The sequence below is a fragment of the Diprion similis genome, chromosome 14 (genome assembly GCF_021155765.1).
Source record: "Diprion similis isolate iyDipSimi1 chromosome 14, iyDipSimi1.1, whole genome shotgun sequence".
NCBI classification, from domain to species: Eukaryota; Metazoa; Arthropoda; class Insecta; order Hymenoptera; family Diprionidae; genus Diprion; species Diprion similis.
In genome coordinates, this window is record NC_060118.1 from 6358318 (window position 1) to 6382037 (window position 23720).

The 23720-nt window shown below is 35.9% G+C and overlaps 1 protein-coding gene across 2 annotated transcripts in view; it reads left to right on the top strand.

Moving 5' to 3' along the window:
- Window positions 1–1209: 1209 nt before the first annotated feature.
- The window catches only part of LOC124414808 (zwei Ig domain protein zig-8), a 378841-nt gene continuing 356330 nt past the window's right edge, over window positions 1210–23720 (top strand). For both annotated transcript variants that reach the window (XM_046895889.1, XM_046895890.1), the window contains exon 1: window positions 1210–1434. In XM_046895889.1, coding sequence (XP_046751845.1) covers window positions 1299–1434 — 136 coding nt within the window. In that variant the 5' untranslated portion in view covers window positions 1210–1298. The remainder of the gene's footprint in view (window positions 1435–23720) is intronic.

Sequence of the window (23720 nt, forward strand, 5' to 3'; positions counted from 1 at the left end):
GGGATAAAACGCGATCCGCAGAATCATTTCGCGCCGCGCTGTCTCGGGCCGCTCCACGATGCGCCGATGTGTCCTTACACACGACAATCAAGTGACCCGACGGTGTTATCACTCGCAATCTGATAAAAATTTCACGCTTCGCGTTTTTACCGCATAAATTTTGATTATACTTGACGTTTTTTTTTATTTTGTTCTCTCTTCTTTGTACTTCTTTTTTTCGTCAGCCTTAATTACTAGTTTCGTAGCTATTTGTCTTGCCTTTACTTTTTTTTTTTTTTTTTTTCCACACCTCGTTTAACTTTTTAAAGAAAATATATCTACTTTTTTTTTTTACTTTGTGATCGTTATTGAATTACGTATGTCTGCTGTGTAATAAGTTCGTAGTGTACGCATGGATTTCACGTATGATAAATAAAGTGCAGGTTAATGAAAAAGTTATATTGTATACTTGGGGAATTAGGATGGAAATAAATGCAACGAAGACTCAAGCGTTGACTGCAGTGTAAATGAATCGCAAGTTTTAACGGGATTTTTAATAAACTCCTGAATTAAACATCTTGACTAATTGTCGATGAAATTTTGTTTTTTCAATTAAATTGTTATCCAAGAATTAGTAAAATGAGGCGTCAATTCTGGATCGTTGATATTTGCACGCTGCAAATCACGTTGCGAATATACGAAAATGAGATCGTTTCAAAACGTGCGAGGGATACGAGGTATAAGTAAATATGTTAAACTGAAAATAAAGTTTATAAAACAAAAATAAAAGTAGCTACCCCAAAAATTACCGACGAATTAAATTTCGCTTAACGTAATAGAGATCGTATAATCACATGTCGTACCTGTGAAAGTGACCGCGTGAGTGATCGTCTACAATGTGAAAGTGAAACGTAACAATCGCGTGGATATAAAAATAAGAATAATTAATCACAGTCGTTACAACGATAAATTTTAAACAATCTACATAATAATTATACGTGTGATCGATGTTTACGGGAAGTGTAATTATTAAGTAAATGTATAATAAATCGTGTTGTAATTCTTCTTCTCAACAAGGGTGTCGTCAATAATTCAATAAACAAATGACAGGAATAAATACGAATGAATAATAATTACGATATATGTTACGTGGATTATGCATTATGTGTAATGTTTCAATGTGAGAGTAATGATGTATCGATAATCGAATATTCCTAACTGGGAAGAGAAAGAAAAAAAAAAAAAAAAAAAAAAAGAAAAAAATAAATAATTATAACAATGTGCAACGATTATTGCAAGAATATCTGGTTTAGAGTCTCATGACGCTTTTAAGGTCTAACGTAAAACTGGATAAAGTGTCATCTCAGTGCAGTGCAGTGATTATACGTGTAAAAATGTGGTTTCACTTATTTCCTGTTTTCATCATACTGATATTTCGGGCGAATCAAATTCAAGGTAAGCCTAGTCGTTTAATTAATAACTAGACGAAAGTTTGTCCCTGTCATTTATTATGAATCCCAAGTTTTAACAATTTTATTAAAGATAGTCCAAAAATTCAATTTGTAGAATACAATTGAATTGCGGGTAATCAAAATTTGCAGCGGAAATTTTTTAATACTTTAAAGCGACGATATTTTGACAGGTTTTGCTCAACTCATTTGTTTCCGGTGTAAAAAAATGTAATCTTTTTAAAAAGGATAATACTTTCCGATTCATGAGGTTACAGTTGGTAACGTTATTGTTATGATTTACGTTTTGAAAAAATCTTTATTTCCCAATTGCCTTGTATCAAAAGTCACTAGAAACTTGTAAAATAGTAATTTTTTCCCCCAATGTTTTGTCGCTAACGTTACTAACTTCAGTCTCGTTCAGATTTTGCGATTGCTTCACGCGTTGGACTTTTTCCGAATTCGAGTTTTCCTTATATTCGAACTCGTCTCGGTTGTGTTTGATATTCTTTTTTTTTATTCTTATACGTGTATATAAATGCAGAAACTGTTTTATTCGCGACACATTGAAGACACATCGAAATAAATCTTAATATCGATAAAACCGACTTATCCCTGAATTACTTGATATTCAATTGGATACGATTTGATTTGAATGTAGTTTAGTTGAATCAATATATGTACATAGTGAACATTCAGTTGCAGAAGCTAATGAATTCTAAATCGATTCAATTGAATTTCTCCTTTGCCGGAGGAAAAGTCACTGGATCAAAATACGTTGCGCCGGATCAGCCTTGTAAATAATTCCTTTATTTTTGAGTCGCGTAAAAATCAGAAGAGAATAAAATAATATCGAACTCGACGTTTATCTGCTGATAAATTTTGCGATGGATAAATTTTTTCAAGCCTCGTATTTCTTTTTGTCTTCTCGTCATCATCGACACGAAATAAGAAGCATGAGATTTTTGCTATGCGGGTCGAAGCGTTCAAAAAATATTTCCAAAAAACTTGATTCGTTATAGGTAATAGAAAATTCTAGTAAAATGGATATTGTTGCAATAACAATTTAAATATTTTTAGAGAATTATGAGAGAATAGGAAATTATTTGTCGCGATTATTGTTGTCATTACTACATTTTATGGTTATTCTTCAACATTAAATGTGTTTGATTAGTTTATTGCATTTTTCCACTTAAATAATTCTTAACCTTTAGATCGCCGGAAAATCTAAATATAGGCGCTGTGGAGCAATCTATCAGCACTTTGTACTTAGGGGTGTTTGAGGTCGCTGATTACGAATCTGAAATCGAATTTTCGAAATTCAAGATGGTGGACCAAAATCCGAAAAGTCACTCGATTTGCATGAAACTCGGTATTCCAGGGTTTTCGAGGTCACTGATCACGAATCTAAGCTCAAAATTTCAAATTCATTATGGTGGATTCAATATATGGTTGCGTAAAGTGACTTTTTAAATTTTTGTACGCCACATTGGATCCGCCATCTTGAATTTCGAAAATATTATTCCAGATTCGTTATCAGTGACTCCAAGAACCCCACATTCAGGTCTTATGCAAAACTACAACTTTTGGATTTTTCTCTACCATTAACTGCCGAAAAACCTAAATATAAGTTCTACGTGTGATCGGAACTTTGTATAAGTAATATTTAAGATATAGGTATACTATTTAGGGACTTTCAAGGGGATAAAGCTCATAAAATCTCGTCAGTCTAAAGGTCAATATTGTCCTTAATGCCTTAATGCCCGTTGAATTTGATCAACTCATACTTTATTTCAAAACATGTCTGTCGTATTAAAAGCTTATGCAAGTTGGGTGATTTGTACAGGACTTATTTGCAGATAAGATAAACCATTATTCAGTAAACTTGGACAAACCTTCGAATTTGTAATCAATGAATGATGCTCGATAATGTAATTCGCTTTATTAGATTAACAATTACTGAATTGCTTTGACAGAAATTCATGGATTTTTTATCAAACGGAGGTGACAGTTTTCTATCAAAAAGTCGATTTTTTACTTTAAATATCGGTTTCTTAATTTTGTAGTCCAGAAATTTTTTTTTTCACTTAAGGGTATGAAGTACTTCTACCTTTACCGACCGAGCGAACTCATCCTTTTTCTCAGTACATTGAATAAACAAATGAACGGAAGGGGTTTAAATTATCTTTTACATTGCATGCAATGCATTTCCGGAAAGAATGAGGAGCTTAAGGGCGAGTTTGCTCGATCGGTAAGAGTAGGAATACTACGTAGCCTTAATCACTTCACTTATATCCCGAAAATCGTCAAGAAAATGGGTGCTTTTTTGACACGTGTTACTATTTCCACATTTCCCGCATTTCAGGGACCAAAAAGTTCATAGTTAAGATACTTTGCGCATTTTCGCATTTTGCTCGGTCGGTAAGGGTAGGACTACTACGTAGCCTTAATCGCACACCGTACGTATACATCCCTAACGAATGAGGGTACTCCGCATTAGCTGAACACAAGCGTCGTTCCATCTCTTTATTATCCACGTCACGCCCCGCACGTTGTACATATTCTACAAATTCTTACCGGCAATTTGACCCTCCTCCCAGTCTGCAAATGTGCTGCGACGTACAAGAAATTACACTCCTAACACATTCACCGTCAGCCTCTGTGCCTTAGCGGAGTTCCCCTTTCCTCTTTTTGTATAAACATTCTCCGCTCCCTCGTTAAGTCTCCTCTTGTTTAGGAAAATGGAAGCGACGGTACAAGTTCATTAGGTATGGCGGAAGATGAGAATCGGTAGGAAATAAAAGTAACGAACAACATGTGATTGAATTTTTTTTACCAACAATTTTGTAATCGGTAAAAAAGTTACTTCACGTACTCTCTGAAGGATTGCATCTGAAGGATTATTTACACTTGTCCTGAAATTATAAGCTCAACGTAACTTCAAATCGTAAATCGAGCTTACGGGTTAAAATGAAAAAATTTTCTGTCAGTAGTGAAAGTCAGGTTTATCAATCGCTTGATATTCTACTTTGTAGAAAAAGAAAGAGAAAATAAGAAACACCCTTTTGCACTTCCAAAAAAAAATCACAATGTCAAATATTTGGGCATATAATTTTTTCCAAGTGATTTATTTGGCGTTTAAAATGCTGCAATTAAAACGGTTCGAAAATTTTATACCATTTCTTTTACCTTCCAGCTAACTCTTTGTTCTTTTTTTTCCTTACCCTCTCCCTTTTGTTTTCATCAAATATATAAAATTTAATCACACGTGTGATTAAATTCCCAAAGCCGTGAGACAAACGTGGGATTACGATTTTATAATCATCCTCAACCGTGTCGTTGTTCTTTTGTCGAATATATTGGGGCTTTTGAAAAATCTGAGCCCTTGCACACCACGAATAGCACATATCTAACAACCCTCTGGCTTCCTCCGATGTCCCTCCTCCACGGACCTGAGGTTTACAGAGAGAAACAAGGGAAGAGCTGTTACTCCTTTGTGTTAATTAATCGGTGCGCCAAAAACCCTTGTTATTCTCGGATTTATTGTATAGGTACACGTGTATCCATGTATGTATGTACATATACAATATTCCAGTTGAAATAGGTCTGAATTCAAAATACTCGGATACCGCTGCATTTTTGTATATAGGGATCGTCAACCCTTAGGAACTGAATCCTGAACACATTTTTGAGTTGCATAGCCAGCGTTTCGAGAAAACAACAAAATTTGACCTTTTTTGCGTTTCCCTTAAAAACTGCCATCGATAGATAAAAAATGACTCGAACATCGTGTAGAGCGGAAAATTCTACATCGAATTATATCGTCATATGTCGAAAACGGAGTTGGATTAACAAATTAAAAAGAAAGAAATTATCTCACCAAAATTCCCCAGATTCCCCAGATAATTGGAACTTCTGTAATTCATACAATAACCAAATGAGCATCGAATATCCTGTATTAAAATGATTTTTAAACAATACAGTACCGAAATCAAATAAATGAATTCCAATTAACAAGAATATAGTAAAAATTCGTACCGTCGTGAAATTTGAAATTTTTTTGTAGGTTCTATGCAGTGAATCATATGCGTACCCACACGCAGCGAGGGTATCGAAGCATCTCGTTAAAATTTTAACGAACGCGATGGTGTTCGTGTTTATTTGCGTTTCTCCTCATTCTACCACATCTCCTCCACTTAGTTTATTTTTTTTTAACCCTTATTTATTTATTTATTTATTTATTTTTATATTCACTAAACTACGATGTACCTATACGCCGTGCCTTATATAATGTGTGCATCAGATAGAAGCGATGATGGCACAAAAAGTGCGAAGGGTGTGCAGTGCAGGCCCTTCATTAATAAAAGTCTCCCCCGCCATCGTCTGGCAGGTCGAAGTGAACAGATTGAAAGAGATCGAGGAACTTGAATAGGGCATATCTTTGCAGGGCTGAGCCGCAGAACCAACCCTCGCCTCACATTCCACCCTTCGCTCTTCTGTTCTCAGAACATATACCTACCCTTTGCTCCGGGGAGCGAGGCGCGATAAGCGTCACAGATCTTGTACAATTCCGTTAAAAACCGCCTCTCTTCCACGTCATCGGCCATACCATGTACTATATATATATATATATTTATATATACATGTATATATGTATGTGTATAAGGTCGTCGCTTTGACACTCCTCGATGAAAGATTATTTCCTATTGAAATGACTCGTGCGTGTATAAATTTTGTGTGTCTATGTATTCGTACATATGTATACATATATGTAAATGAAAAGAATTTTCTTATATCGATAATACATGTATAATGTAGCGAGAGGTTTACTTTTTAGCTGTGAGTATAAAGTATATGTTGGATTTGAAAACGAATTAGGGGGAAGAAATGCGGAATAAGATTTGAAGGAAAATAAATGGAATAAAATCAAGTCGAAGTAATAATGTGCAAATGATTTTCATCGTGTATATAATTTATACTTGGTAAATAAGTTATTCGGAGTATATTTCGGCATAATTATATTCGCGTTATTCAAGATTCTGATTATATGTGAAAATAAAGTATAAAGATAACAGGAAGGAAAGGAAAGTTAAAGGAATTGAAAAAAAAAAAAAAAAAAATAATATAGTGATAATAACAATGAGAGGAATAATGATAATACAATCGGAGGTGGAATTTTATTAAATATTCTTGGGGCGTTAGCTGCTGGTACGAAAAAAAACGACCAAATTTAGGGCGAGGGTCAGGGTATGCAGCCTGCGAAGAAGACGATGAAGTCGAAAACTGATGGGCGCCGACTAAACGAGATTCTTGACGGAATGGAGGGTTGCGTGAAGCGATCAGAGTTTGTCATTTTTCACATTTTTTCGCTTTTCGATATAACCTCTTTTTCCACCATTCGTTGCAAAATTTCAAAATGCAATCTGATTATTGCAGTGTTAACTGAGCTAGCGTTAACGTTACCTACTCAGTGTCAATGCAACATGGGTACGTAAAATAATCAAGTTAATGTGCCCAAAAGGTTAGAAGATTTAAAAACGAATAGAATCGTTTATTGAAATAATAATAATTGTAAGCTCATGTTTTTTCAATATTGCAGAACTTCGACGATTTCAGTAATTCAATTTTTACCTCGATCTCGTATTTTATTTCCATTTATTTCGACGAGACTGTAAGAAAAATAATAACAATAAACAAATTTTTATGAAAAAGTGTCGTCTTTTACCAACGAGATGAAATATACTTAATACTATAAGAAGGTGGTTTAAAGCGATTTATTTATTTCCTGAAAAATAGAGAAACGTTTAACAGTTTTATCCAGAGCATAAACCATTTTCTATGTAAACTTGGTGAGGAATTAAAGTACCGTGAAACATGAGCCGTGGTTCCCTTCTTCTTCTTCTTTCTGTGTTTCTCTTCTTTTCTTTATCTTTCCGATTCCATATATCTGGTTGCTATTCTTTTCGTTCTGCACCTGTCTTTTAGAACTAAATTCATCTCAGATTTTCAATTGCAGTAGTAGTGCAGAAGTGTAGGTTCCTTCAGGAGTTATTGCAACAAAACACGATTAGTCTTCATATGGAGGAAATAAACTTTCCGATGATGACGAAATCATTCAAATCGGTTGAGTAGTTTAAGAGATCATCCGCAACCAACAAACAAATAATTTTTTTCATAATACGTAGAAGTATAGATTTTCTCAGAAGCATTAGTGAAATAAGATTTTTCCAAATCATTTGAGCCGTTTTTGCAATGTGACCATATACTATACATACATACAGACTGAGTAGCGTCCTCGGCCTGAGTCGATTAGAATCAGACGGAATCGACACCAGCGCTTCAATAGTCTCAATGGAACCAACGAATCACGTGGTTCACCTTATGTGTCATTGGTTAAAGTGGCAGAATCATGTGACTAAACGTGTTCCTAATAGGCTATGACCCACGTGACCCGTTAGTTTAACTTCGGGTATTGCAGCGTTAGTATCGGCATTTGAGGCTATTTTTCAGCACAAAATGCATCGTGCTAGAAGCATAGAAGTCCAGTTAATATAGAGATCAGTGACTAACTGTCATAAGTTCCGATGACAGGTCGCTGCCGACCGGACAAAAGATCTGCTTTTGGTCTAGAATTTTAGTCACTGATATGATTTTAGCATATGTATACATGTACGTTAGACCGTTCCAGCGAAAGCTGGACTCACTCTGTAGAGGTAAAAAACAAACAAACAAACAAACTCTCTTTCTTTATAATAGTAGTGAAGATGTATACGTTTATCTCTTCTGTTGGTTGTTGAGCTTGATCAAATATGCATTGCCACTTCTGATTTTCTTCCAATTCTTCTTTTCGTAGCTTGCTAAAACTGCTGCACTGTATACCTACAAACGTTAAACAATACTCCTAAGGTGAATCCCCTGGACTTGGGTAGGCTGGCAGGATCAGGTTACGACTCACTTAGGTCTGGTCGCCTGAGTAACCTAGTTGCTTACAGAGTCCTCACCTGTTTGCTATACACACTCATCCGACCCCTTTATCACCCAAGCCGAGTTTAAATCCGTTCGGTCTGCCTGCCAGCGTTTTATGTCGTTATCCCATAACAGGATTCTCTTATATTCTTTTTGTGTATACATGTTATAATATATCGGCTGATATACAGGCCTAATGTACACATGCATGCACCTGTTTGCATATTTACTTTTTTCGTGTGCCTTTATGAGAAACGTAAAAAATAATTGACATTATATCGGTAGAGTATTAACCTTATGGTAAGACTATTCATGTATGGTGTTACCGAAGCAGGGTGAAAATGATATAAGAAACACAAGCCTGCCAGTTTCTTACCAGATTCGGTTGGTTAAGTTTTTTTTTAGGAACGCGAGAGAAACTGAGTCGAAACAGCACCTCTCACTGATTGGTAGAGAAAAAGAGCTTTTTATTTTTTCTAAACTCCGTAGCAGAAACTTCTGGAACTCCATTTTCTGATGAATTATTAAACCTTTACCCTGTCACATGGGGGCTTTGTGCTTGCGTGATTTTTTTCTATGTGCATATTATGTAAACTAGAAAGCGCGCGGCTTTCTTCCAGATGAATAATTAAGTGAACAAACTAGTGAATCTTCAACTATAAGAACTTTAAACAGCCAAAATGAGGGTAAAAAGCGACAAACCCTATGTGACAGCAAACGTATACTGGAAACCATGTGACAGGGTATGGTTTAACATTTGAATCACTCAAAGAGCTGTTAAAAATAACGGTTTATCAAATCTGTGCGGATGTAAGTAGCTACAAACTGTGTTCTTATGTCATAGACAGTAGTCTATGCATATATGTATATATGTATAATTTGCAGATAAGCGTTATGCTGCAATATGGCGTGTTTATATCCAAACGAGTCGGTGGGGTTGGTTCCCTTTGTCGGGATTTACAATATAGAAATTCTTGTTAGGTATCGCCGACAGAAGCCCTTTCATCTTGTCTAAAGCGACAGTTATATTATCATTTAGTCGAACTAGCGTTTAATTTCAAGACTATCAATGTCGCTCGGTTGTGCGTTTCAAAGAGGCACTAGACTACTTCCGCTCGGTGATTAATTACACGAAAATATATATAAAACTTGTTTCGAGTTTCTGCGTAATTCTCACGTGCATTCTGCTTTAATTTTCCTTTGTTATCCAGTTGCTCTTCTTATCTCTTCAACGTTGTCATATTGAAGAGAGGGACTCAATTTACTGTACCTGACAACTTGACTTTTTTCCCTACTCGAAAAGCGTTGCATTGTTGCAATTTTCGCAACAAAATTGAAATCTGTGTCACTGTTCTCGATGGGATAAGTGGAATGCTAGATCATCGGAAAAATGGAAACTAAAAAAGCCACTCCATATATAGATAATAGGACACGAACGATTTCCATTTTTTCAATGTGACCTCTGGAATAGCCTGTTCGAATCCTCACGATGATCGATCAGGGAGCTTTCCAGTTAGAGTGGGTGATAGAATCCATGAATACGGATCGGAAACGTTTTGCCACAAAGCATCGGTGGATGATCTAAAAGCACTCACTATTTTAGCTTGCGTATTGATATTAATAATGGCTGCAGAATCGTCAAGGTGGTAACTGCTTCACAGTTTAATAATATCCCAATTATTTCATATTTCAACACCGAATCACAGACATTTCATAGAACTCCACAGATATTCCATAGAGTGTCATAATAATGAACGCGGAAAACTCGGTAAATACAATATTTTGTAGAAATAGGTGTGAAGAAAAAAAAAAAAAAATAAGAACACATTATTAACGAACCGTAATACAAAACCAAATGTAATACCACACTGCCACCATTTCAAAAGCATTTCATAGCGTTCCAAAAGTCACATTTCATTGTGTTCCAACGAGGCTTGTTCGAGCCACTTGACAAGCCAGCACAAATGGTTTCGAGCATAGAATGGACAATTTTGGTCAACTATTGATCGTCCCTCGGTGAATTTCTTTCATTCGCGTTCAAGTCTACGAGCCTCTCTTCTCAGTTTCCAATGGTAACATGATCCTCGATGATCTTGTGTGCGCGACAAAAGAACGTGGGGTTGCTGGTCGGGCAGTTGAACCTAGGGGACCATCCTGCCCAGGGCAAGGGCCAAGAGGGTCGCTCTCGTTGTTTGCGGACCGAAGTATTCAGTGTCCTGAACTAGTCCAGTGGATTGGCTATGGATCGTCAAGTTTAGGCGCAGCGCACAGGTTGGGTAGGGTTAACTTTCAGGGGCGGACCGGAAGCCACGACGCCTGTACGGGAGGCTCTCGCGAAACCAACTAACCGCTTCTAATTTGAGAACCGTAGCAAAAACCCTTGAAGGCAAAAAAGGTTGCGCCCACTAAGAGGCAAGAGCCAGGAAGAAAGAACGCGAGACTGGGGAGCTCAGCCTAATTCAGTACTCAGCCCTCCAGGGGTTGTTCTCGGATTTTGAACTAAACTTTTCGCGGTCGTTACCGCGCTTAAAACTCCGCACCACCTACAGATTTATAGCCCTTCTCATCCCCCCTCCTCCTCCCAACCCCTTTCCGCATCAACCGAATGACTGTAAGTGTGGTTATGTTACAATGTGCCGCGAATTACAAAGCTAGAATCTTTGAATACATGTCTTATGTGTTTAAAGATTAAAAAAAAAAAAAAATACTTCTCGTCTTTTTCTTGGCTTTTTTTTTGTTTTGCAATCGGAATACTTTTTTTTTTTTTTTCTATACACAATTTCGAAACTAATATTATATTTACATAAAGAAAAACTTTGCCAATTTTTTTTTACCGACGTAATCGATCGCCTCTCTTCACGTTCTTTATTCGAAATTTCCGTTGTAAAATAATTAGAAACATGTTTCAATTTGGTGAGAAAAATGGATGAGTTCTTTTTCTTTTTTTCGTCTATTTTATTTAGATGTATGTGGGATAAATTTTAGGCTGCGCAATTAAAATTATTACGATGCGTCTTTGGAAAGAGACGTTATTTTGCAAGTTTAGGATTATTTGACATTTAGTAAATTGTTAATAGAGCGTAAAAAAATTTAGAATTTGTAAATTTGACTTCTTCGGGTATTCTAAAGGTGCAATATGGTGATATTTTTTTCAACGTTTTTCGATACATTAACCTTACTAACTTCAGACTCGTTCTATTTTCATATTGTTTATTGAACCAGTGACGAGTTGAGCTATATGTATCCGGTTAAACAAAAAATGTTCCAGCAGGTTTACTAAAATTTTTTGATTTATTAACCACTTTTTGGTGTATCAGTAAGTGAAAATGAAGTAAAAATGATATATTTAATGTTGGTATTACAAAAATTATGTTTCATGTTTACTAACAGATATGTAAAACAAATAACACGAATATAAAGTCGATCTGCTGGGACATTATGTTTAGTTAAATTTTTCTAACAGCGATTCGATATAAAAATTTCGGCGAAGGTTTAATTAATCAACGTTTGAACCGGAAGCATTTAATCTGGACTTACTAGCGTGGCCTGTTGTGTAAATTATACAAGCAGGTATATATGTATAATATTGTATAATGCATAACAGTATTTGTGTACAAAGTAAATATGGAGCAGAAGGCGTTTGACTTTAGCAAAGCTTTCATAACGTGGGTGTAATTAAACAAGCTTCTGCCAATATCATCGACGGATGGTATACATTGAAGGAAGGAGAATTTCAAATCTTATTAAAATATGTACTCAAACAATTAGCAAACGAGTAAATTGTTCTGAATTACTTTCGCCAGTTAATTATTTACTTGATTGAGTGAAGAATAAACATTTGAAAGATAGAAATTACTAATATATAATACCGTTAGAAATTATTCAAATCACGTTTACACATCGTAACTTACTTGTGATTATGTACATCATGTTTTATTATTCAAATCAGGGTTTAACATTACTTTATTGCTGTGTAAACATTAGAATTCTCTCAACTGTAGACATACAGTGGAATTTTATGTATATGGAACATTCTATGCCAAACTTCACGGGTTTTAAATTACATTTTTAGGTTGACTGAAACCTTTTCAAGCGGTAGTAGCACCTTCAAAAGTGTCAGTTTTGTGTTTCTATTCCACAATTTACGAATTATGAATATTCAAATTTTTTCGTAGTTTCACCTGTTATAAATTTGAAAAAAAGTTTTATTTCTGTTTCGTTTATTTTAAGACCCGCATTGTATTGGAATAACTTTTCTACATTTTTCCCTGCTTTTTGAGAATTTCTCACTCAAATCCTTGTATCTCTCAGACTTTATAGAAGTAGAATTCATTCAATGTTTTGAACAATTTTGACATGTATGTGGTAAAGTCGAAAAGATTTGATCTTTTAAAAATTTCCAAAATGCTTACCAGCATTTATTTTCATGAATCCAAAACAGTCAAGGTGCTAAAAAAATGATCTCATCATGAGTATGATGGTTCAGTGAACTGGTATCAGAAAGTAAATTATTTTTTTGATGAATGTTTCAGAGTTTTGAAAAACTTGAAATTACGAAAGGCTTTGAATATTCATAATTTTGAAGTAGTCATTCGTAAAAATCGCCTAATCCATAGATATCAAAAGATCCATACATCCCGCTTTTCCAAAGCTTATAACATATCGGAAACTACTGGTTTTTGGGTCTTATGTGTCAATGAGAACTTTTGTTCGGCAGGATATGTACTAAACCGTTCTTAAAATCCAGCCATTTGGACCGGGAGCAAAGTTCCATAAGGATTTTGGGGGTTACTTTCAGCGGAATAAAAAATGGAATTGTGTGAAAACAAAAAAAAAAAACTTAGTGCCATAAAAGTGCCTGACAATTTTTTCACTTTATAGTCTCAAAACGAAACAACAAGTTTATACATCGTATAATAAATAAAGGAAAGAATTAGACGAAAGATTTTATTAGCAGAAAACCTTTCTCCCAGTGATTAATACCAAGCCGAGGAGGGTATAACGATGGAATGAGGGAGACTTAATTGCGGAAATACAGTCTTGCCGATCGTTAGTGGAGCTCATACATCCACGGGGAGGTTCAGCCGGGAGATGATCTCTTCACTTTTCAGGTTGACATAGTCGAAGGCACAAAACACACACGACGTGATCATGCGACGGTAATCACTCGTCGTCAGAAATCATGTGTAAACTAAATTCACCTCGATGTAGATGCTGGAGCACACATGTGCCAAGCAGACCCAAAGGTGTCTGGATTTGTGTGTTGGAGGCGCGTTTAATGTTGTGTAGGGTGCGTTACACCCACCCATCCACCTCTCTATTGCCAAGGGTGTACAAGCTATCTGTTCCTCTGCGTGGTATAATTAATTTCGAGGCCTTGCCCAGTCATCCACGATATATGTAATACGCCTGCACCGCTGGATAGCCACGAGGCTTATATACCGGTGGTAATAAATTAAAATAACATATTTAGGTGTGTGGGATGAAGGAGGGAACGGATTCGTTTTTGACCATGATGGTGTCCCCTTGGAAATTTAAGCTCCGTTGTTATTCTACACGCGGGGTGCAGCTGGTGCTGCGGAATCGATGGCCGCCATTAATATAGTTATTGGACGTACGTGGACCTACTGGATAACTTGCAATTTTATTTATGCTCGAGTCCGGGGTGTTCACACGATTTTTGGAATCTGAAATATCCAGAGTTTTTCAGGTTTTGAGGTCCAAAATAGGAATTATACATTTGATGTTACTTTGTAACTATGTTAATGTCTGAATATGTACCAATTTACAAACAATAGCCCGGAATCGGCCATTCACCGTGTGCTGACTTTTGTGATAATCAATCTTGAATTTTATCATCATTGTGACGGAAAGAAGAGAATTTGCAGAATTTTTCAGTCTTCTTTTAACCACGCAAGGAATCGTCGTCGTTATTTAGTATAGCTGAGAAGTGAGGATATCGTATAACAATTTTAATCCGAAACTCTACGGAGGTTTTATAAAGTTTCGAATAACAGGTACGCGAATCTTTGATTCTGCAGAGTTCTGAAAGTGGAACTCACGTTTCAATGAAAGTCTTGTATATTGTTTTAACTTTCTATAGGTATGTATGTACAAGCTTTGTACTGAAAAATTTATAGATTGGTAAAATTTTCAAACGATGTTTAGGATAAAAATTTGATTAGAAAATCCAAGAATACATTTTTTTCCCAATCCCTGAGAATCCGCATTGAAATAGACTTCACATTCGATAATCTTCCACTCTTATACACAAGAAACACATTATGTCATATTTCTTTCCGAGGAAAAGCAGTATTGAAAATTTTGAAAAAACACTCCGTCTCAAAAATGTGATAAAATTGATACACGATAACACATCCAAATTGAAAGAAGGTCCAAAGTTTGACCCTAAAAAGTTGGCGGATCGGCCCATATAAACACATATATTGTCCTGTTAAGGAAACATGTTGCTCAAAAAGTTTCGTTCATTTGAGGTAAAAGCAGGAAAAATGTTTTGGCTGATATCTGTTCAACGGTTTTTTATTTATTCACAAAAATTTCTGAAGTTTTAAGTCGATGGATTCGTTTCACAATGTGAGCCGCGAAATCTAAATTGAAAATACTCTTTATGAACGAAACTGATATATTATAACGACTTTATATAGGTTCAGGATATATAAAGTTATACTTTCCGGGCAATTGTTTGCCGTGAAAAAGCAGCAGCAATATAGATATCTACTCATCACACGCACATATGTACTACAGATTATATACAGATGTCGGATGAAAGTAAATAAGAACTTGAGTTATAGCCGTCTCTTCTTCGAAATGATTTTTCCTTCTATCATCTGCACGAGTTGCGCAGACATTTGTTACGATGAAACTTCACTGACATATAACGAGTAAAAGGTGCCTGATGAAAAAAGCAATTAGTAAAGTTGAACGAGGAACTTGATCCAAATGAGGCTAACGGTCTGATTTTATTTATTTATTTTTTTTTTCCTCCGAGTGAGAATGGGAGAAAAATGGAAGGAAAAAGAAGGGGTGATGGAAAGAGAAGGAGGAAGTTTGATCCTGTTGTCAGGGAGATTAAAACAATCACTCTGAAACAACAGCGATATTTCAGAGAACCAGAGTGATGCCCAAGTTGATTGAGATCAACGTTACACCACTTTCCTCGATTAGTACAAGATTTCATTTTCCACGGTTCTTTTATTTGATGATTTGTTAGTATTTCGGGTGCGGAATTGTTTCAACGTCGAAGGTAATTAACCTCACAGGAAAATAACGAGGTCCGGTAGATTCTCCGAGGTCTTTATTCACGTCGTCCGACTCTCACTGACGAGTCACTTTATCTACATTCATCATCTTCCGTCGTATCGTCTTGAAATTGGTTTTGCTATGGTTAGATTGATTATGGACAGTGTTGCCATCCTCGTGAAACTAAATTATCGACTCCGGAGCCTAAAATTATGGTGCTTTTAGGAACTACATATTTAAACTATACTTGAAATGTGACTCGGAATTTGATCTTCTCAAGTCAAAATACCACTACGAAAACACTAAAAAGAATAACGAGTTTGATTGCATGGTTTTTCTCCATAATTTTCTGAATTCAAAGTGTTATGGGGGATCATGGTGATTAGTGTGAAATTAATTCAGTAATATCGCATAATAACGCCCTAGATAAATGGAAACACCGCATAGGGATTATTGTAGTTTAAATAAAATGAGGTTATCATGTATCAAACTATGTAGGGCTATGCGGCAAATGTGCGGAATTACGGTACAAATTATGGTAAAAATCGGAGAAATTTAAAATTATGGTACATTTGTAAGTTATTGTACATATTTTATGGTATGTAATTTCACAATTATGGTACGGGTTGGCAATACTGGCGGCATTGATTGTGGATGATGTTCAAGCGTTCTAAAACACACCCAAATAAGTATGGAGTTAGACTTAATATATAGTTAGATAGAAAGGCCAATCGCATTGTAACCTTGCAAACTATAACCTGTATGTTTCATGTTTCCTACCCTGGATACAACAAGTTTTCTCGTAAACATTCTTTTAAAAGTCTGTTCTTTGATTAATAACAATCACACGTGGAGATTCTTATAGATTTAACATTGCAAAATTATCGTTTTTGTCTCGTTGAAATCTAACTTCGTGAATAATTCAGAGATGAAAACTGAATTCTGGTGTATTGTGTGAGCTGCTTCGATCAGCAATGGTAATATGCAATCGAAATGCGGAACTGGTGTAATTATTATCGTGTGTTAACTCATTGCTAAACACGCAATTTAAATTGTCTTTCAAGAGAGATTAATAAAAGAGTTTTTATGTTCAAGTTCGGGAATTTGCATAGCGATCGACAAACATTTAGAAATCATCTAATACAATTACGGAAACTTTGGATTCTTGAATAACTTTGTTCATTCGTCCGCCATCTTGGATTTTACAATGAACACTCAAAATTTCGAAAGTACACCACAAAAAATCCATGGAGACCAAGTTTGACTAAATTCAATTAGTTTCTGTAACAGACAAGGTCGACATCGAATTCTGAACAATGAAAAAGTATTTCTAGAAGCGGTGGCTAGAGCAGAAATGAAAGCACAGCCTGGAATGTCTTTGGAATATGTACTAAATAATAATTATACGTAGGTCATCCGCGAACTAGGCCAAAGTAAAAAGTTCGTTGGTATAAAGATATTCTGAAGACAGTTGAAACGCGAGTTTCTTTCCTACTTCTAATTCGCCCATCGACGTAAAATCAAAATGGCCACTGTCGTTCCACTTGCGATCATATTTCGGCTTTAAGAATATTTCCGGAATTTGTATGCTACTCAACGCTTTTTTACTCGCTATAAAATGGTGGCAGGAATTGTTTAGTCCCGATTTTACCGTCGATTTCACAATCCTACACTGAGAATCTAACGAATTGCTTCCTCATTTTTTTCACTTCATTTTTAAACGGCAATCACATGTCACATCTCAAATGTCGTACCAAATCCAGAAGTTTTTATATTTAGTTTATAGAGAGCCGGGCTTCAAAATTTTCATCTATACATGATTTTTTATTCTGTACAGAGAAGTTGGAATATTCTTCCAACAATCTTTTAAAATTATCAATTAAAAATTATTTTGAAATAATATTTATCGTAACTTTTGAACGAATGAACTGAAGTCAGTGGAATTCTTTTAGAAAGCACAAGAAATCTTCTGTTCTCCAAGAAAATCTTGTTCCAATCTAAATTGTACATCGTATATTCAGCAGACTCACGTAATATATTGTAACGGAAGCCAAGAAGATACTTGAAGCGAATTTCTCCAAGCTATGCATTTATTATTTGTCATTCTCTGGTATCGTGTTATGAATTTTCTTAAAACAATCATTAATTTGCCAAGTAGTTTCTGCTGATCGAAGTTCGAAAAGAAGCGTATCATTATTTGAGAGCTTATACATTTTTCGATTCCGACTACAAGATGCTTTCCACTTCCATCCTTGACGAATCAGCAACTGCAGTTTTTTATTCCACTCAAACTCTGAACTGCAGATCACGCTGTTTCAAGATAATATTCCAGCAAGAATGTATTCTAATTCCAAAGTAGCCGTACCTATTATACAAACTGCTTAGGTATATATTTAATCTCAGATATTGCAAGTAAGTATAGGAAATACTGTGCATCCGAGGATAACGATGAATTCGTGCATCGCCAGAGCTTGCAAATTAGACTATGAAAAGCGACGTGCAAGTAGGATGCATACCAGCGCGATAACGAGAATACGATGAATATAATAGGGATTATTATATCCTCTGGTTTCTCCGACTATTCAATATTACTCTGGTATTATATGTATATTTCATATCGCCGATGCACCGTCACTGTGTCTGATCAATAATCCGCTAATTTTTTTAGTAATAAGGAAGCCTGCACACAATTATTTCCTTTATTCACCTCGACGACCGGCAGTAATGATCAGCTTCGGTGAAATTTTTTACAAGGGTTCATCGCCATCCAGCGGAATACAGTTGAGGTACATCCACTCCGAGGCTCTTATATTCTACTTGAATCATCGGCTGCTGATGCGGGACAAGCGGCAGTGCAAGCGGAAGTGGATGAGGAACTTGCAACACTCAGCAGTTTCGCCGCACCGCCACTTACACGCTCTCACCTCCTACGTTCTGTCTCTCTCGAACTCACTCTTTTTGGAAAAGGGCAGATTAATCTGACACGGCAAGCGCACAATCGACATTTTTTTCTATCCCTTTTTTTTTGGCATTGCTATTTAACCCTTCGTGACACAATATAGTGGACGCTTTAAATAAACAAAGTGTTGAAAATGCCTGTTTTTACAAAATTAATGTAGTTGTGGGGAGGTTATGTCGATTAGAAAAGTGTATCCAACGTCAAAATTGAAAAATTCAAAATAGCGGATCCAATATGGCGGACTGAAAATATGAAACTTGATCCGATTCACTTGAAATTTCTTAGGCGTCGGTTTTCGGAGTCACTGAAAACCAAACTGACATCAGAATTTAAAAATTCCAAATGGCGAATCCAATATAGTGGACTGAAAATATAAAACTTGGTTCAATTCGTTTGAAATTAGTCACACGGGGGTTTTCGGGATCACTGAAAACGAACCCAACGTCAGAATTCCGAAATTCAAGATGGTGGATCCAATACAGCACAATAATTTATCCACTGTTTTAAATTTTGAAAACTTCTCAGATTCGACGCCTTTTTTAAGTCAGTGACCTCGAGAAGCTTCATATACCCAGTTTCAAGGAATTTGACTGCAAGGAAAAATGTATGTTTCAAAGGGTTAACAAACCTCTGTGACTTGGTTTTAATCCTTTCACAGCATCAGTGATAAAGAAAAATCAAAGAAGATTCATTTATCTCCTGAACAACTGAAAATCAGCGGCTGCAGCGGGGCATTTTGGGATTATCGATATATGCACCACGCCTGCGTTAGTCCCGTGATGATGAGAATATCCGTGTTAAATAGAGCGGACGAAGGGGAGCCTGGCGCCCCGTAGATGACGGGACGTGTAGTCGAGTCAAAAGTTTCTCCACGTCTTTCCGCTTTTCTTCTTTCTCTCATTTTATGGTATGTTTTTCTTCTATCTGACTTTGGTTTTTTTCAACACTTTTATTTTCATTCCGAAACGCATACATACACTTGAATAGCATAACTGTTTCTTGGTGGATCAGGGCAAGTATGTATAACCGCCATTATTTTCGCTGCTGGTTATCTTGGGTTACCCTTAAATTCCGCAAGATCTTGTTTTTTTCCTTTACTTTTCTTATTAGGACGGGTGAAAATTTTTCCACGTCCTCTGGTACGGCAGATAGAAAAGGGATAAAAGACTTTATTAGGTAAAGTTTTCTTCTCCATTTTTTCGAGCAAGAGAAGAGAAGTTTTTGACAAAAACTGATGCGCAAAATCAAGAAAATATTCATAGCAACAGAAAAAAAAGTTTACCTAAAAAATTGGTCAACATTTCACACTTGATTATTTAAATCACAGATTTGAATAGTGGCTACTGATATGAGAAAGTTCGCAAATAATTATTGATTATAAAACAGAAAGATGCTAGTTTTGTATTTATTAGTTTTCAAAATTTGAAAAATTCTTAACAATTATTTAACTTTGTACTCATTTTACTCGAAAAGATGTTTTTCAACACTTTTCGTGAGGTTACTTCGAAATTGTTCGTACGATTTTGATGTTTGGACACATTCTATTCTTAATATTAGCAGGAACTGGCATGATTCACGTCCGAACTAGATTTTGCAGTAAATCATGAGTCGAAGACGTGTTAAAATTCGATGAAACATGAACATCCTACGTTTTTACAACAAACCAATTAATTTTTTCCAATTAATTCATGCGATTATTAGCGTTGTGTGATTGATTGATTGTAGATTTGGATCAGTTGTTTTTAAAATTAATCGATCAATTGAATGAATGAAAAAAGTGGTTAAAAAACGGGTATTTCTCATGATATTTGAAGCCTTTTATACCCATACGTAACGCGTATAAGTAGTGGTGGGATATAGAGCGTGAAATAGGGTCAAAAGGTTGAGCCAGCAGATATTACGTAGTGCGTTATGGTTGATAAGGGTTGCTGGGAGGAGGGCGTAGAGATGAAAGTCTGGCGGCGGCTTGTGCCGGCAATTGTGAGGAAAATGTTTTTTAGAAATCCGTCTTAATTATAATGAAAAACGTGGGGTGAGGCTGGGTAGACACCTTTTACGCCTATTTACAAACAAGTCAATTCTCTTATTGATTATGTTATAGCAGATGGCGGTGTGTTTGCTATGCGGGTTCATTCATGCGGTGAAGCATGGTGAAGATTGCTTGTTGTTGGTTGGGTTTGTTCATGCGAGATGAGAATCGAATTGTCAAGAATTTCTAAGACACAGTCTTCTCAGTGTGTATACATCATACGTATATACTGCTTTGACGGAGTTTAACTCGAGCTTTCTGACAAATTGCAAGACAGAAACGTGTAATCGGTACTCTGTATGAATTGACAATTGTTTATTAAATATATCGAATCATCAGTGATCAGGCAAACTGGAAACAGTCTTGTCAGTACATCAGGTGTTTCCAGTGAACACCGTAGTATGTTCAGTTGCCTAACACCGAGGGGAAGAAATATCGGTAAAACAGATTTAACGAGTCATAGTGACTTTAGTCGAGTCGAGCCATATAATAGCTTTCACAGGACTTCGGAAAGCATAGATTATAAACAAGGGAAAAACCGCTTGGCAACACGCGAAGTTCCAGCTCACTCGTGAGGACTTTAAACAGGCTACTTACCGATAACTCGGTAGGTCTGTATTACCGATATTTGTTCTCCTCCGTCGTAGGCAACCCGATATACTGCTGTGATTATCTGAAAACACCCGGCATACATTATGCATGTAATGCTTTGACGGATTTCAATTGATCTAAATGAAAAATGTAGGTATAGTACATGAAAAAACTCCGATTTTAGAGAAATTGAGATTAATTTGAAAATAACGAAATAGCTTTAAGAATTTATTTAGCTAAAAACTGCGGTGAAATACGAAGAATATGGAAAATGGAGGACTAAAAAAAAAAAAACAAACTAGTCAAAAAAGGAACGATAATTCTTACGAGAAGAATATTTCGAGAATAATAGGGTTTCATCGCTAAAAAATTGTATGCGCAAATTTTTGAACGAATCATAATATCTATTATGTAGAAATATGAAGCTAGATTTGTTAGAATGTATGAGTAAATTTTTTTCCCCCGCATTCTTCGGCACCAAGTTTTAGGATGCAAAACGTATATTCATGCGCAGACATAAAATACAGATAAATATATATTTCACCGGGATTTTAGGCACAGTTAGGATATAGCAGACAAAATAAGATGGGCTGAACTGATATTATTATACCTATACAGAGTTTAAAGGTGGGCTGATTTCCCTCGGGTAGAGCGCTTATGTGAGTGGATAACGACGCCTCGAAGTCAGCCAACTCACCTTGTAAGCTCAATCTGTGCGTGTCATTCTGACGGAGTATAGACTCTCCCTGTTTACAAGACACCCTGTATATAGCTGATCCGCCAACTTTCAGCCAGTTTTTTAACGACAAAGTTTCGATCTGACTGTGACTTGGATATGTCGTCATAAAGTGTATACGAAGATATGAAAATCGTTCGATTTTTAAGCCCTTAGCTGTTCCAGCTTAATAGGAGAAACTCGTTGATCAATTTTATTATTTTTTCGAATTGAACGATTCGTCTTGAAATTTTCAGAAAGGACAGTTGAAAAATGAACGTTGAGATTTTATTGGTTACAGAAAATTATAACGCATTGTAGAATCAGGGCAGTTAAAAATTCAACTATACGTAACATTTCATGAAAGTCATGGTTAAAATTTGATTTAAAATTCTTTCATATTTTCAATACCTAAAGTTCAGGTATTTTTCCTTCGACAGTTAAGAGCAAGAAAATTTCAACTGTCGTTGTCGGAGTTCCGCGTTGGTGGAAAAAACCGCGCGGCGATTTTGACGCCCTGGGTTTCTATCTATCACGCGCGAATGCTGCGAATGGGAATTTGATATTAGACTTTTTGCCGTCTCCATGTTTTATTGCCAACGTGCCGCCGCGAACAGCGGGTATACCATCAATTCCACGATTTGAATCCTCGCTCCTCGTCTACTCCGCCTCCCACCTTACACTCACCTATCCGACCTTTTTCATATTTGGTACTCTAGAATCGAACTTCTCATATTCCATCGCATAGTTTCACCTTCTGTCTCGCTTATTCGGTTATAACCACCACGGTGAAAACTTTTCTCGGAAAAGTTTTGTATGGAAACTTTGGAAATTATACCGTTTCCGACTAAGTTTCCCGACAGTTGCAGCTGATTTACTTTTTCAAAAGTATAACGGTATTCACACTTTTGAACCAATTGTTCGGAGATATCGTGCTTGAGAAAAAAAATCAAAAAAATCTTGCCATAATCGATTGTAGAGATTTTAAGACAAGTATTTACTTCTTCTGAAGTGATTTTTTTAGTAAGTTTTTATGCCGATTAAGTTTCTATTCTTCAAAATTTTTCCGAAAGTCCAAAAAAAAAAAAAAAAAAATCTGTACCACGTTCATGCGAATCTGAAAATCGTATCTCTAATGTTGGAAACTGGTTCGTTTTGGGAACTTCTCATCAAATATCGGTAACTAAACTGCGGGCTTATATTTGAAGAATGAAAATTCAACTCTTCGATTACATCGAGGTTAATCTTGATTTCGAAATCATATTTTGTAAGATGATCGAAATACACTAATCAATGCTTACCGCGGATCAACAACTCTCCATTTCTAGTTCAAGCATTATTTGTCCAAATTGGGCAAAGGTTAATGAAAATTGAAAAAAAATATTCTGAATTACATATTCTATGTCAGGCTAACTGGATAATAAACAATTCCTAAATCCTGTACAGAAATGATAAAGAAACGAATGAAGTGAGAACATTCTGTATGAATCTTTTGGGAAAAAAGTAACATCAATTCACTCATTTTTCCTCGACCAATTATTGGAAAATGTTCTCATTAGATCAGAACCTGGTTGTGGGTACCATTTTATCACTACATAACCTAAGTTTTTTAATTTTAATGGAGGCAAATCGTAATTCTTGGGGTTATAAATTACTCACGTCGCATAAATTAATAAAACATAATCAATAATATATCTGTTCTATCATCTACACGCAAAAAACACGGTCAACTGTCAGCTGTCAGCCTGGTTGCATTAGTTTGATTTTTTTCCA